This window comes from Brachyistius frenatus, unplaced genomic scaffold, assembly GCF_029030835.1.
Source record: "Brachyistius frenatus isolate BFR_SWC_R1_liver_20210118 unplaced genomic scaffold, ASM2903083v1 Contig_124, whole genome shotgun sequence".
Lineage (NCBI taxonomy): Eukaryota > Metazoa > Chordata > Actinopteri > Embiotocidae > Brachyistius > Brachyistius frenatus.
Genome location: NW_027210723.1, coordinates 58,778 through 71,686, shown reverse-complemented (window position 1 = coordinate 71,686; position 12,909 = coordinate 58,778). Strand labels below are relative to the sequence as shown.

The window sequence follows — 12,909 nt, the reverse complement described above, 5'->3', positions numbered from 1 at the left end:
TTCTGTGTCAAATCACGATTGCCTTTTTTTTTTTTCAATCACCACACCTTGTACACACACACACACACACACACAAAAAAAATCATTGTAATTAATTTATTTAGTTTTGTTTTTAATACAAAAATCACAAACGTATGAACTTGAATTGCTTTCCCTCAAAGATAATTAACTAAATGTGCTATTTTAGCAACCTAAAATACTGACGTTATGGTGTATACTGTACAGAAAACCCCATCTGCTAAGCACCCACACGGCCCACACGAATCACAGAACTTGATCTCATGTCTTGAGATTTAGATTAACACTCTGCCACGTATACAAAAACTCAGTTTGATTTATGTAAGATTATCAAAACGGATGTACGTTAACAAGAGCTCATCATAAAAACGCTCAACAGAAGACTCGTTTTCGTGTGCGAGATGACGTGCTCTTTAAAACGAGGTTGGTCCGTTGAGAGCCGGAGGGCCCTCTCCGTGTCAGTGCGGTTCTCCATTTCTCCACGTCACCCCATGATCAGCAGTAAGAGGCGAAACACCATAAACAAACTGTAATAAACAGACCGCAATTAAAAAAAAAAAGACTAAATCAGCAAGTTTCACAATCCTTGATTTCCTGCATGCAGAGTGACTCTGACCTTAGACCCGCCATCAGACCCGCAGGCAGTAATTTCCCAGATTTCTTGTATCTCAGTCCCATGACGAGTGAGAGGATCCCAGAGGCAACTGAAAGGAGGAAAACACTGAGACACAATACCGGCTGGGCATTTAATCAAAACTCGCTGACGGTATGAGCTGCCGAACTACAGCATCTCGGGGTGAGTCGTACTCACACAGCGAGACCTTGATGTCTTTTGGGTCGTTGGAGACATTAAAGGCACCGTAAAAAGACAATCCACCAAAAACCAGACCAGCCATCATGGACATGACACTGCCTACGATGAAACGCAAGACACATCGAGATAATCAGGTTAAATATTGAACAAATGATCTTTGTTTGAGCTTTGAGTTCAAGTAAATCATCAACCTTTTCTCTTGTATCCCATGAATCCTCCGAAAGCGATGGCTGCAGCATAGCTAAATCCAATCCAGTCCACCGCCATCGCAAAGCTGGAAACTAAATACAGAGCAGGCTGTCAGCTGTGTTTGGTACTCCTGTTGAAATGAGACATTAAATGTTAGAAAACAAGCAATTTACAAAACTTCATAAAATATACAGTGACCTATTTCAGTTATCGCAGAGGACTTTTTGACATTATTTCATCTTCATATTTAAAAAAAAAAAAAAAAAAAAAAATCTTTAAAAAGAATGTAGAAACATCAGGAACTAAGATGTAAACTAATTACATTTCAAGGCCAACAAATAACTTGGTCTTTAACTTTCCAGCAAAGTAATTCAGTTCTAAAATCTTGTATCTTCCTGCATTAACCTGACAGACCTCCAGATGTCGCTGTGAGCCCTCCGGTGACTCAACTATGAAACAACAGCAGAAGAAGGTTGCAGCCGAACGCGCACATTCAGCCTCATGATTTAGTAGACAGTGCTGAATGTTATCTGACGGCCATCGTGCAGTTGTGTGGTTAGTATGGATTGATTTTACACACCTGGAGTCCAAACAAGAGAGCGAGGCAGCACCAGTAGCAGGAAGACACGCACTTCCAAAGCCGTGATTACGCTTCCTCGTTGCTTCCGACAAACCGTAATGCGCATGTGCTAATTGGTTTTGTGGTGCGTTTGATAAAGTGGGAAAGTAAAGGCACGGAGTTTCCGTTTATAATGTAATTACACGAGTGACGGTTTTATTTTTGATTGTCGAGTCTAACATCACGCACATGGACTCTTTGATAAAGTTACTCTGTCTCGTGGGCAAATATCACAACTCATTAAGCCAGAATATTACAGTTTAAACCAATTACAACTTTTATATTGAACTACAACGTCATATAAATATTTCTTTTTATAGAATATGTAAAAACAAACAAGCCTTGAAGACATCTCTTCTTTACAGGACTACTGTGGGAAGTAATTGTGGATTGTTGTTGAGATATTGGCTCATTTGAACATTTATTGAAATACAACCCTGAGAGAAGTTTAAAAGGAAATAAAATAAATATTTGGTGAAGCTAAAAACTCAATGACATCTGATATGTGCAAAAAAAAAAAAAGGCTGGAAACCACTGGTTCAGTCTATTAAAATGTGTTGTATTTCAAAAGATCGCGGAAATATAAAGTACCATCAAATAAGACACATTCAACTAAAGTACAAGCGCCTCAAATTTGTGCTCAAATAGAGTACTTGAGTAAATGTGCCCGGGTTACTTTCCACCACCATTAATATAACAGAGAAAACGGAACTCTCCCCAAAGAAAATCACTTTATTTCACTCTGCCCACTCGTTTCCATCCCTTACACACATTTGAAGGTTTCATCATTTAATAATAGTCCTCAAAAAGTGTAAATCGATGCATTCTTGGAGCAAAAATAAGCCACTATGAACTGTAGACAATGTGACCACAGGCTGCAGTGAGCAGCAGCAGCTCCAGCAGAGCGGTCTCCGTGCAGTCACCCGGCGGAGAAGAGCCACCGTGGCCCTCCGCGAGACGGCCGAGGAGCGACTCCTCCAAAGAGAAGGCACACGTTTCCAAAAAACAGTTGGCATTTAAACACTGTCTACACAGAGATTCCTGATGAGTCACAGTCTGATCTTGTCAGGATAAAAAAATGACTATAAAAATGGCTGACAAGGGTCGTTTAAGAACGAGGAAGGATTATTCAAGTGAGGTATTGGAGCGACATGTAAAAACCATGAGATTATTTGTACCGTCCACATGAGGAAAACAAACCTAAGTCTAGGGGACGACGAGGCGGCGCGTATGTAAAGTGACTCGTGGAAAATACAATGGTTTCATCACAGTAAACAACAAAACAAAGGACATACAGTGCATTTTACAATACATTGATGTTTATAATACACATGGCTTTGAGTGCACAGGAACCTGTGATATACCATTAACATGGCTTCGTAAGCTGTTTGTTAGGTAGATACCTTCATGTGAACCCTAACATCGTATTCAAAATAACAGATGTATATAAAAGTTATGAAACTGAACAATCCTGTATATAAAAAAAAAAAAAAAAAAAAAAAAAAAAAAAATCAAATTAGAATAATTTTAATCCAGACATTACGTTTGTCATCAGGGCTGGCAATCAAACAAGTATTGCTTAACATAAAAACACGTACAGACTCTTATTAGACCATCGTGGAAAAAAACACCACATTTTGGCAATGACTGACATTTTAAGGTTGAAGTATTATTTTTACACTGGTAGAACAGTTTTAACACACACACACTCCTCCATCGAGAGCTCTGACAGTGTTCACAGACAAAGATTGGGCTCAAAAATATGTAACAGATTGTGTTTTGTAAGGATATCAGCGTTCGTATTGGTGTCTTCATCATGAAGAAACACGTTGTTGTTGTTTTTTTGCGGCTACATTCATTGTCATGAAGTAAAGTGTTGACAGTGTGAGTATTTCTGGCAAACAAAGCAGCTGGTGTCGTGTTAATTTGAGGCCTGTATGCCGTTATTGTGTTGTACCAGTGTAAATCAATTTACGAGAGAAAAGTGCGTAATCCTCCTGATATGGGACTTGGCATAAGAAATAGACATTATAACCGATATCGATGAGTCAGTGCACTTAATAATGAATGATCCGTCATCAGGAAGCTACCGGCAGTTACATGCAGTAGCCGAGCAGGATCATTAAATGCGTTTTTACAGTACTTCGCGCACTTTGTTCTCAAAAATCATTTAAAATTGGCCAATGACTGAAGGAACAAACAGCATGCACGAATGCTAAATCGGATGAGGGGGGGGACTTATTTTAAAGAGAAGTATGTAGCTATTTTTTTTAAATTTTTTTTATTGTATTATAGAGATCGAGGAGTATTTTTGAGAAATATAATACTTTTCATTAAACCCACTCATGTTTTCTTATCATTTCAGGCTGCAAATCCAAATAACTTGCGGGAACAAGTAGCACAAAAGGCTCAACGTTTCTCAGTATCTTCGGTCAACAGTGGGACAGTCAATCTCTCAGCCTCCTCTCCGATACTGCTCTGTATCTGCAACACACCCTCGTGTTGTTGGGATACAGGGAAATGGCACCGTCTCTCCCAAGTCTTTTGTGCGTCTCATGGCTGGCAGCCTCGAGCCCGTTTGTTAAGGGAAAGCGTTCACCCACAGCCAGCCCAGCAGCGTCCCGCACACCCAGGTCCTCAAGTACAGTTTCCTGCCGCTCTCCGTCAGCAGCATCGGCAGTGTCAGCCCCCCCAGGATCATCACCGAGGGGATCGTTTTTGAGAGCTTCAGCGGAGAAGGTTTGCCCTCCCCGGGGAATCTGCCCTTTTTGTCTGAATCCCGAGACTCGTAGAAATCAGTCAGCAACCTTTGAAAAAGACAGATAACTCTTAGGAAATCATCCTGTCTGAAAAAGGCACGAGGACGCGAGAACAAACGGCAGACGGGAACAAGACGGGGCAGGGATCTGTCATACAAAGGTTGTCGTCGGGAGTTGGTTTTTAACAGCGGTCGCAGCACAAACGCTGCACCCCAAATCGCATCGAGGATTTGTGTTGCTTGGCTGCTGTTGCCAATGTTGACGTCAATGGATTACAACTTTTACACGTCACAACAACATAAACTTCCAGACATACTTCAACAGCATATTTAAAAGGTTTTCGTTTCAACAGCAATTCAGTTTAATGTATTAAGAAGACCAAAAAAAAAGAGAAGCTTTGAGAAGCTGTAAGTGCAGGAAAGTTTTAGAGAGTTATCTCAGCCTCTTTACGCTTATCGCAGATATATTGCCGTATATGTTGTCCGATGTGCACCGATATAAAACCGCTGGATTGGGACCAGTAAGAGTTTATGCAGGACATGTTGACTGGCCAGTCAAGAGTCTGTGATGCGAGTGTGTTTAATATGACGTCATAGTTTTTAAGAAACGCGATCAATAAAATACATTATGATTCTCCAGAATCCACATCGGGAAGACGACCGCATTACGAGTTGTGCTCTCAGCCTCTGGTCGTCCACAACATCCACACTCGCTAAATTGTTATTATCATAAATACGGTTCTTGTATAATAAAAAAAAAAAACTGATCCAACAGGAACTTCCCTGTTCATACCGATTATAATAAATCACCAAAATCATGTAAAAATGATCGGGCCAGTGAAAACAGAAAATGGGCCAGTAAAACTCCTACTGTTACAATGCACACTATATGAATGAATATGTTTTTAGTTTTGGGCTTCCACTCTGAGAAGTTGTGATAAAAGCCTTTCAATAGTTTCATTACATTTCACTGGTCTACACTGAGGGGAACCACATATAATCAGATTTTCTGAATGAATTCATATTAATTTGCAGTTTTCTCAACCATATGGTCACACAGAAACCAAGATGCATCATATGTGTAAGACCGCTGGCACACAGAAGAAAAAAAAACTCAATCGCCTTTAAAATATTGACTGGATGACGTGCAATTTCAACAGAATAAATCGCTCCACCCAAACACTCACCGGTCTTTGATTTCGAACCGATCGTGCAGCCACCTGCGGAAAAACATTGGCTCTGGAGGAATTTCCTTCATGTCCACACGGTCAAAGTGGATGTGGACTCGGGGACATTCTTTGCACAGGAATTCTGTCGAACACAAAAAACAAAAAAAAATAATAAAGAGACTAAACAAAAACAGGAAAAGGCTTTCAGCAAAACGGCACGTACAGTAAGTAAGCAGTTAAAATCAACCCGAGGTGACGGTGAACGAATCAATCTTCAGATTAAAGGTACTGAAGAGCAGCAGAAGAAAGAAGCTGCGTACGTGTTACATAACTGATTGTTGAATGAGAGCAGACACAGAACAGAGAACGAAATCAGCTCGAAATCACATCAAATCAATCCAATTCAACATCGGACATGAAAGAATAAACGCATTTGAACTAAACATTACTGTTTAATGAGCTAAAAATCTGTGTCCATTTTTTTTTCTTTTTTTCTAATGTAAATATGTATAAAGGTTTTCAGCGTCGGGTCTTTGGCCGAATTAAATGGTCGGGGCAATAAGTGAAGGAGGAAAAGCAAAGTGTCCGAGAAGGTCGGATATAAAAAAAAAAAAATGTAGCCAAGTGTGAACGCTCAAGGCTACACGTGTATCCCCAGAGACCTTCAACTTCCTGTTTCCACAACACGCAATATTGTCAGGAAGTGTGGCAGCGCGGCCCGAAGAGGAAACTTCATCGAAGTCAGCGGCGAGAGAGAGCGCGGCCTCCATCAGCTGCTGCGCGCATTTCAATTGACCTTGGGAGCCACAGCGCGGGCCCGCTTCGTGATCGCCCGACGCCTCGTTGCAATAAGGCCGACGATCGGAGAGAGGAAACAGATCCCTGCTAAACCTCCGTCGCCGACCGCAGTTGCCCGGACGGCGATGAAGTCTGAGGTCCACCGGAGACGGCCGTTTGCGTCCGCGGCGTTGCGAGCTGCGACGAGCTCTCGAGAAAACCTCGCGTCGGCTTTTAAATACATAATTGAATCGACGAGACGCCCCGATGACAAACCGAGAACGCGGCTTTAAAGTTCAACCTCTATTTCTGAGTTCATTTTATACAAAGACCTTATTTAAAAAAATAAAATATATATATTTTTTTTAAAACCCCCAAAACAATCAAACTCAATATTGGAGGTAGAGTCACCTCCGCCGCATGAGGCCAGGAAGTGCGTGATGAGAGGAATGCTCTTCCATTCTCTGTTCTGTTTATTCCTGACCGAAACGGGATGTTTTTTTATTCTTGCGTTCAAATAGCGCTCGTCAAACAACTGGGAACACGGAATAATCAAAGACTCCAAAACACAGAGTCACGCTGTTTACAGGAAGGCGAGAAGCTTAATAGGTCATGTTTACTATGTGATTAATTACTGGTGGAGGGAGGAGGGGGGGAAAGAGGAAGGAGGGGGGGGGTTGTACTCAATGTGGCAGGATTAATAATACAATGTGTGTTTATAGATACTCTGATTAACGAGATAGAGGCAGACTGGAGCTGCTGTTCTGGTATCTTCTGCTTTTTTTTTTTTTTTTTATAAATAAAAACCTCCTGCATTAACAACTGGTATTTTAATTTTTTTTTAAAAAGTAATATTATTGGAAATAGTTTAATAGCTCAAAGGCCAGTATCCAGGAAGTATTTTAGCCTTTGTCCTAACTGTATTGTTGATACTTTGCATCTAAATGTCATTTTTATTGTTTATCATATACATATAAAGTCATTCTAATTCCTTAACTTAATGTAAATATGGGTTCCTCTGTAGCATGTTGTACTGCAAATTCTCAATGTAAATGTGAACTGTTGTGAGTGTTGTTCATTTGTATGGTTAGGTTATATATTTTATATGAAAGAGGGCTACAATGAAGTCGATCAGTTGATTAGTAGACAGACAGAACAATAAATGGTTAATTATTTGAACAACTGACTAGATTTTTTTGGTCAAATAAAATCAATCATTTCTAGTTTGGACATTGATATGTGACAATCTGCTCCCTTTTTTTGATCTTACGTGACTGAAAATGAAATATAACACATGTTCAGACATTTGGTGAGCTCACCCTACGCTCCAGGATATTGTGATTTTTCATTATTTTCTGTTTTTATACCAAATGTTTAATCTAATAATCGAGAAAACAGATGACGGAACAATCAGTGGTGGAGAAAATAGGGTTGCAGCACTAATAGAGACCACGGGACCAATTGAGGATGTGAAACAGCAGCAAGTAATGGAGATAAAAACAAACTAGAAACGGACTTCATGGTCGTCAGGCGCAAAACTGTGCGGCCAGAATTAGCTTTTCATGAAACCGAAGCCTTTACACATACGTCTGATCAAATGTCAATGTGGAGATTAGTTTTAACAGAGCTGGTGGATTTGTCAACTAACACGATGCATTCTAGGACAAAGGAAGCCGTGTTACGGATGGCTGTTATTCACTTTCAGTTACAGGTGGACAGACTGCGTTTACACCTGGCTGAGGTCCAATCACGTTGAGAGCCTGAACACACGCACACACGGTCCCTATGATCCGACTGCATTCTGCCGAATTTAAATTAACGTGTGCGTCAACTTATCCGCATAAAGTCTTCAGGTACCGATCACATTTCCTTGCCCGGTGCAAATGGGAGCGGCACCTGATATAAGAAGTGTTGGCTGTGTCCTTGAATTTCTCCAGCGTGTCTATTATATTCCAGTTGTGCATCACATCACATTACATTTCATTTATCTGACGCTTTTATCCAAGGCGACTTACAATAAGTGCATTTACAACCGTGAGGGTACAAAACCCAGAACAACAAGAATCAAGAAAATACTATTTCCTCAAGAAAGCCAAACTACAAAGTGCTATCAGTAAGTGCCATGTTAAGCGCTACTAAAGTTCTACCTATTCAAGGTAAAGTCGGAAGAGGCGCATGCATTTCTTTTACCCGTAAAAGATCCACACGCGAATCCCTGAGTAAGACCAGCGTGGTCGAATTTTCATTTCGTTCCGGAGCCCCCCGGGTTTCAGCGCCCGGGTGCCTGCTTACCTGGCATTGAAGGCGCAGGTGTTCTTTGACCAGAGGTATTCAGCGTTCCCTCGTAGGCCACTGTGATGTCATACACGGCGTCCAGGTGGCCCTTCATGGTCGTGATGGCTATGTGAGACGCTTTCATCCTGGGTGTTAGCGTGTGCTTCAGAATAGCCAGGCCTGTAAAAACAAATGTAGCAGCTGTAACAAATCCATTAACTGTGTGAATATTAAGCTTTCCGTATCAGCCTGTACAATTATGTTAATTCTGTCCCGTGTGACCCGCTGCTGTGTTGGCGGGCCGTGCAATCACAGCTTCTCGTATTTGAGTCCGGCCGGGGAAACTTCTCTGTACGCCCTTCTCCCCGTCTCTTCCCTCATTTCCTGTCATCCTTCTAAAGTCCGGTGTCAAAATAATGGCTAAAATCACACAGAAAATACCTTCAATTAATATTAAAAAAAAAAACCCACATGATTTAAATTCTGTGTGAATGCTTGTGTCTGTTTCTGTCACCACAGTCTGTCGCTCCTCAGTGGTTGTGGCCCCATCCCGTGCTCACTAATACCTCACTAATAGCAGATAATGTCGTGTGCACATGTCGGCTTTCCAGAGCGATTTATTTGGATTAATGGGGGAAGGTGATATTCAGGGCTGTAGCTCAGAGATAGTCTTAATCTCCGCAGAATCGATGCAGTTTGTGAGCTGACCGGCACACTACACTGAATAATGGCATCATAACAATTATGCAGATGTGCCAAATGCAGTGAGCTGTGAAAGCCAAAAGTTACATTGTACTAAAATAACAAGAACAATATAATTCAGAGTATTTCAGTTCTTTTTGGTACAAAAACAACCAGTAAAGACATTTCTTTTTAGTCCTTTGAGTGATTTTTTTTATTTTTTATACTTCTCTTATGGACCAGCAGCAGGTCAACATTTTTCCTCAAAATTCTTTGCAGAGGCGGTATATTGAATAAATAGCTTTTGTGGAAGGTGACCACTTTCTGGCAAGACAATATTATCTTAATATAGCGAGTATAGCAGTATTAAAGACTTTCGCTATTTGTATACTTTTAACACAAAATCTTTTGCAAAAATGTCCCCAAAAAGTACAATTTTGAGGCCATTTTACCAGTAAATTATTTTCTGTCTTCTCTGCCTTTAACTTTGACAGTTTTCTAGTTTATGAAACACTATTCTAATAATTTCCTATTTAAATTGCAAAACTAACTTTGGAATAAAGAGTTTTATGACTCTGTATGCAGTTGGTGCTCAGTGGTCAATGACCACAAGTCACACAACAAAACGTAGCTAGTCAGCTGTTTTACAGACCGAGTGGGCTGTATTGAATTAGTATGCAGCAGTACAGCAGTAAATGGCAGCTAGCCTGCCTTTACCTTCTTTTGTAGCAAAAGCCTGACTGTCAGCGATAACATTCTTGAGCTCTGGATTATACCGCGTTCCTTCTGGGAAGATGACGAGGTACATCTGTGGGGAGAGAAACACATGAAATGAAAGTTTCAGTGGCAGCTCTTTCTGCACTGGCCAAAAAGGAAGTTCTCACATTTACATTTGTCATGTTTCAAAGAAAACGTAAGATTTTCACTGCTTCGTACCAATTTAGTTTGGATCGCAAATGAAACAAAAAAGTTTTTGCTGATGGGAGGCTAAACCTGCGGATCAGGTGGTAATTTGCATCCCGTCCTCTCTGAGGTCAACAGTTACCAGGAAGCTGCACCTCTCTGATCATTTACTTTAACACTGGTGCTGAATGAATGTATACAAGCGTCAGTCTTTTACTTTGTCTGGTGAATACTGATGTTGAAACGGCTTTTTCAACAAGACGAACTTACATTTGCACACAATGAAACAATGCAGCAGCTCATTGTGTCACGATATGACAAAATATGATATGTGTTTTTGAATGACTGGTATCAACAGCCAGTTCTTTTTTTTTTTTTTCACTCAAACAACTGGTGACAACCGGTTATGTTTACTTTCACTTTCAGCACTGAACTTCACAATCCTTTGGACCACTTCCGTAAAACACCCACACCCATACACACACACCCATACACACACACACACACACACACACACACACACACACACACACACACACACACACACACACACACACACACACACACACACACACACACTAATCCCCCACAGTCAAATCCAAAAAGCGATTAGAAACAAGCCCCTTTCAGCACAATAACACAGACGGCAACGTCCGATTATCCAGTTCATTTCATTGGTGCTGCCGTCATCAGATGTCTTCGTGAAACAATCTATTCATCTCAAAGTCCTAATTGTACACTGTGTACAATGAAAAGGAATTTATGGAAGACTATTTATTGACGGTAGTTAAACGAAACGCCTTTACAATTGTAGTTTTTTTTTTTGGTTGGTATGTTTATTCATAAACACGTTATTTTTTTTTATAGATATGACATGAGATAAAGATGCCAAAAAGTATCACATGGACTTTGGCACGGGGATAAAACCTAATTACAAGCTTTTGTAATTATCTAAAAACATTTGGAAATAAGTCCTGGTTTTATAAATATGCCCCCTTAAATCCTTGCCTTGTTTTCTGTTCTCCCTTATAAAAGAGAACAGACATGCATGTAGAAAAGGGGCAAATTCAGAACATTTAAAGTTTACTTACTGGTGCACCACATCGAGTCTGAGTAAGGAGCTTCTTACTCATCGACTTTTCGTTAAACTTTGCGCTTCGTTTCACGTAGATTCCCCCGTGCTGAAAGAAAAAGACCCTCTAATGAGACAACGTGATCAATGTAATTCAAATTTCATTCGCTTCTTTCATTTGCAGAATGACATCCTCATACTCACACAGTTGCATTACCTGAGAGAAATACCATCCGTAAATCGGGAGCCACTTGAGTCCATCTTTAAGGACGTATCTGACATGACCAAGAGCACTCTGCCTGATGGCGAGCATGTCTGCAATGATCCAGTCAGCTACAAGGAAAGTAGAGAGTCGATATTTTAACTGCGCGTCGCAACGGACTGGACACTTTTAAAGCTGCGTATTCAAAATACATTACCTGTACATTGGTGATTTGACAGGTAGATCACGTTCTCTTTGTTCTTTGGTATATCTCCATATATAACAATCTACAGAGAAAGGAATAAAAGCAGGTCAACGATATTACACAAGGCAGCAAAAAGATAGATGTTCTATACGATCAGCGGTTTGCAAATCCATTGCACATACAGATAAGACATTTCTTTCATTAGATATTTAAAATGCATTCAAGATTTAGTTCCAGTTCAGACCATTACTGCTCATTTGCGTCTGTTCGATAAACCCCAGAGTTCATTTACAACACTTCAATCTACTCACGCAGTTGTAAGACAACGCGATCCATTTCGTGCACTAATAGCATCCTTTCTATCGCCACTTTTTTTCTACACACCCCTACATACAGAAATACAAAGAGTACAGGGTGTGACAACAACAGGCTAAAAAAAAAAAAAAAAAAAAAAAAGCAGACTTTCTTGCCATGCAACTGGTTCACCCACATCTTGTTCAGCTGTCGGGTTGTCTGGCTCCGCTTAACTTTTTTTTTTTTTTTTTTTTGTACATTTGTATATTTTTCAAGTTTCAACAAATACAGAAACCTGCACAAAAATAAAATAATAATAATAATAAAAAAAATGCATAGTTCTACATGGGATGTGCATGTCTAGTTAATTACGAGCTCAAAGTCTGCAGGAGTTTTTTGCAGCTGTGTCATTGCATCTCTATTATTAGACTTCCCCCCCCCCCACCCCAACTCCCCCACCCCCCCACCCCCCATGGACGTGGCGAACACAACCATCAACATCAGCTCAGGCTTCACTCACCTCAACTCCTGTGTAGTTCTCAAAGAAGAACAGGACCATGCTCTGGTAGATGCAGTACAGCCGGTCGTCTAACTTGTGATACACACCGGCTGGTAGGACAGTCGAAAGTAAGCGCCAAGCCCCCCATGACAGCAGGTAAGCCGGGGCCGTCCCCAGCATGATCGTGGCTGGAAACCAGTACCGCAGCGAGTAGGTGTGCACGACCAAAGAGAGCAGCATGATTTCACCTCTGGCTCCACTTTAACAAACAAAAAAAAACCCCAAAAAATCCCTGAAGTAGATTTGGTGGGTCTAACACTCAGCGAGACCCTATCTGTCCCACACCACACTCGGCCTACTTTCAGCACACCTGCCCTGACAGGTCAACATAGGAAAGTGGCGAAAACTGCAGCAAGAAAAAAAAAGGAGGAAGAG

The 12,909-nt window shown here is 40.8% G+C and overlaps 2 protein-coding genes across 3 annotated transcripts; both read right to left on the bottom strand.

The window, feature by feature from the left end:
• Nucleotides 1-81: 81 nt before the first annotated feature.
• On the bottom strand, nucleotides 82-1,689 carry tmem14a (transmembrane protein 14A). 2 transcript variants are annotated; one of them, XM_069714012.1, is made up of 5 exons: nucleotides 1,602-1,689; nucleotides 1,024-1,151; nucleotides 830-931; nucleotides 635-722; nucleotides 82-545 (listed from the first exon to the last, which is right to left on the bottom strand). In XM_069714012.1, the coding sequence occupies exons 2-5, from the start codon at nucleotides 1,097-1,099 to the stop codon at nucleotides 503-505; spliced, it is 309 nt and encodes a 102-aa protein (XP_069570113.1). In that variant the 5' UTR covers nucleotides 1,100-1,151; nucleotides 1,602-1,689; the 3' UTR covers nucleotides 82-502. The 2 variants fall into 2 exon arrangements, with proteins under 2 accessions (XP_069570113.1, XP_069570114.1); XM_069714013.1 differs by having other exon boundaries at nucleotides 1,024-1,113; nucleotides 1,602-1,685.
• Nucleotides 1,690-2,356: 667 nt separating this feature from the next.
• On the bottom strand, nucleotides 2,357-12,903 carry agpat5 (1-acylglycerol-3-phosphate O-acyltransferase 5 (lysophosphatidic acid acyltransferase, epsilon)). The gene is made up of 8 exons (XM_069714008.1): nucleotides 12,496-12,903; nucleotides 11,694-11,763; nucleotides 11,492-11,607; nucleotides 11,294-11,383; nucleotides 10,017-10,107; nucleotides 8,637-8,798; nucleotides 5,586-5,709; nucleotides 2,357-4,447 (listed from the first exon to the last, which is right to left on the bottom strand). The coding sequence occupies exons 1-8, from the start codon at nucleotides 12,712-12,714 to the stop codon at nucleotides 4,222-4,224; spliced, it is 1,098 nt and encodes a 365-aa protein (XP_069570109.1). The 5' UTR covers nucleotides 12,715-12,903; the 3' UTR covers nucleotides 2,357-4,221.
• Between the last annotated feature and the right edge of the window lie 6 nt (nucleotides 12,904-12,909).

Bases quoted from the DNA above. Each gene is read 5' to 3' on its own strand.
- tmem14a (XM_069714012.1), bottom strand. From the start codon at position 1,099: ATGGCGGTGGACTGGATTGGATTTAGCTATGCTGCAGCCATCGCTTTC. The intron at 932-1,023 runs GTTGATGATTTA...GTTTCATCGTAG, and splicing joins CATGGGATACAAGAGAAAAG to GCAGTGTCATGTCCATGATG. The intron at 546-634 runs GTCAGAGTCACT...TGTTTATTACAG, and splicing joins GGTCTGATGGCGGGTCTAAG to TTTGTTTATGGTGTTTCGCC.
- agpat5 (XM_069714008.1), bottom strand. From the start codon at position 12,714: ATGCTGCTCTCTTTGGTCGTGCACACCTACTCGCTGCGGTACTGGTTT. The intron at 5,710-8,636 runs GTAAGCAGGCAC...TGTGTTCGACAG, and splicing joins ACCTGCGCCTTCAATGCCAG to AATTCCTGTGCAAAGAATGT. The intron at 4,448-5,585 runs GTGAGTGTTTGG...TCTTTTTCAAAG, and splicing joins CGGTTCGAAATCAAAGACCG to GTTGCTGACTGATTTCTACG.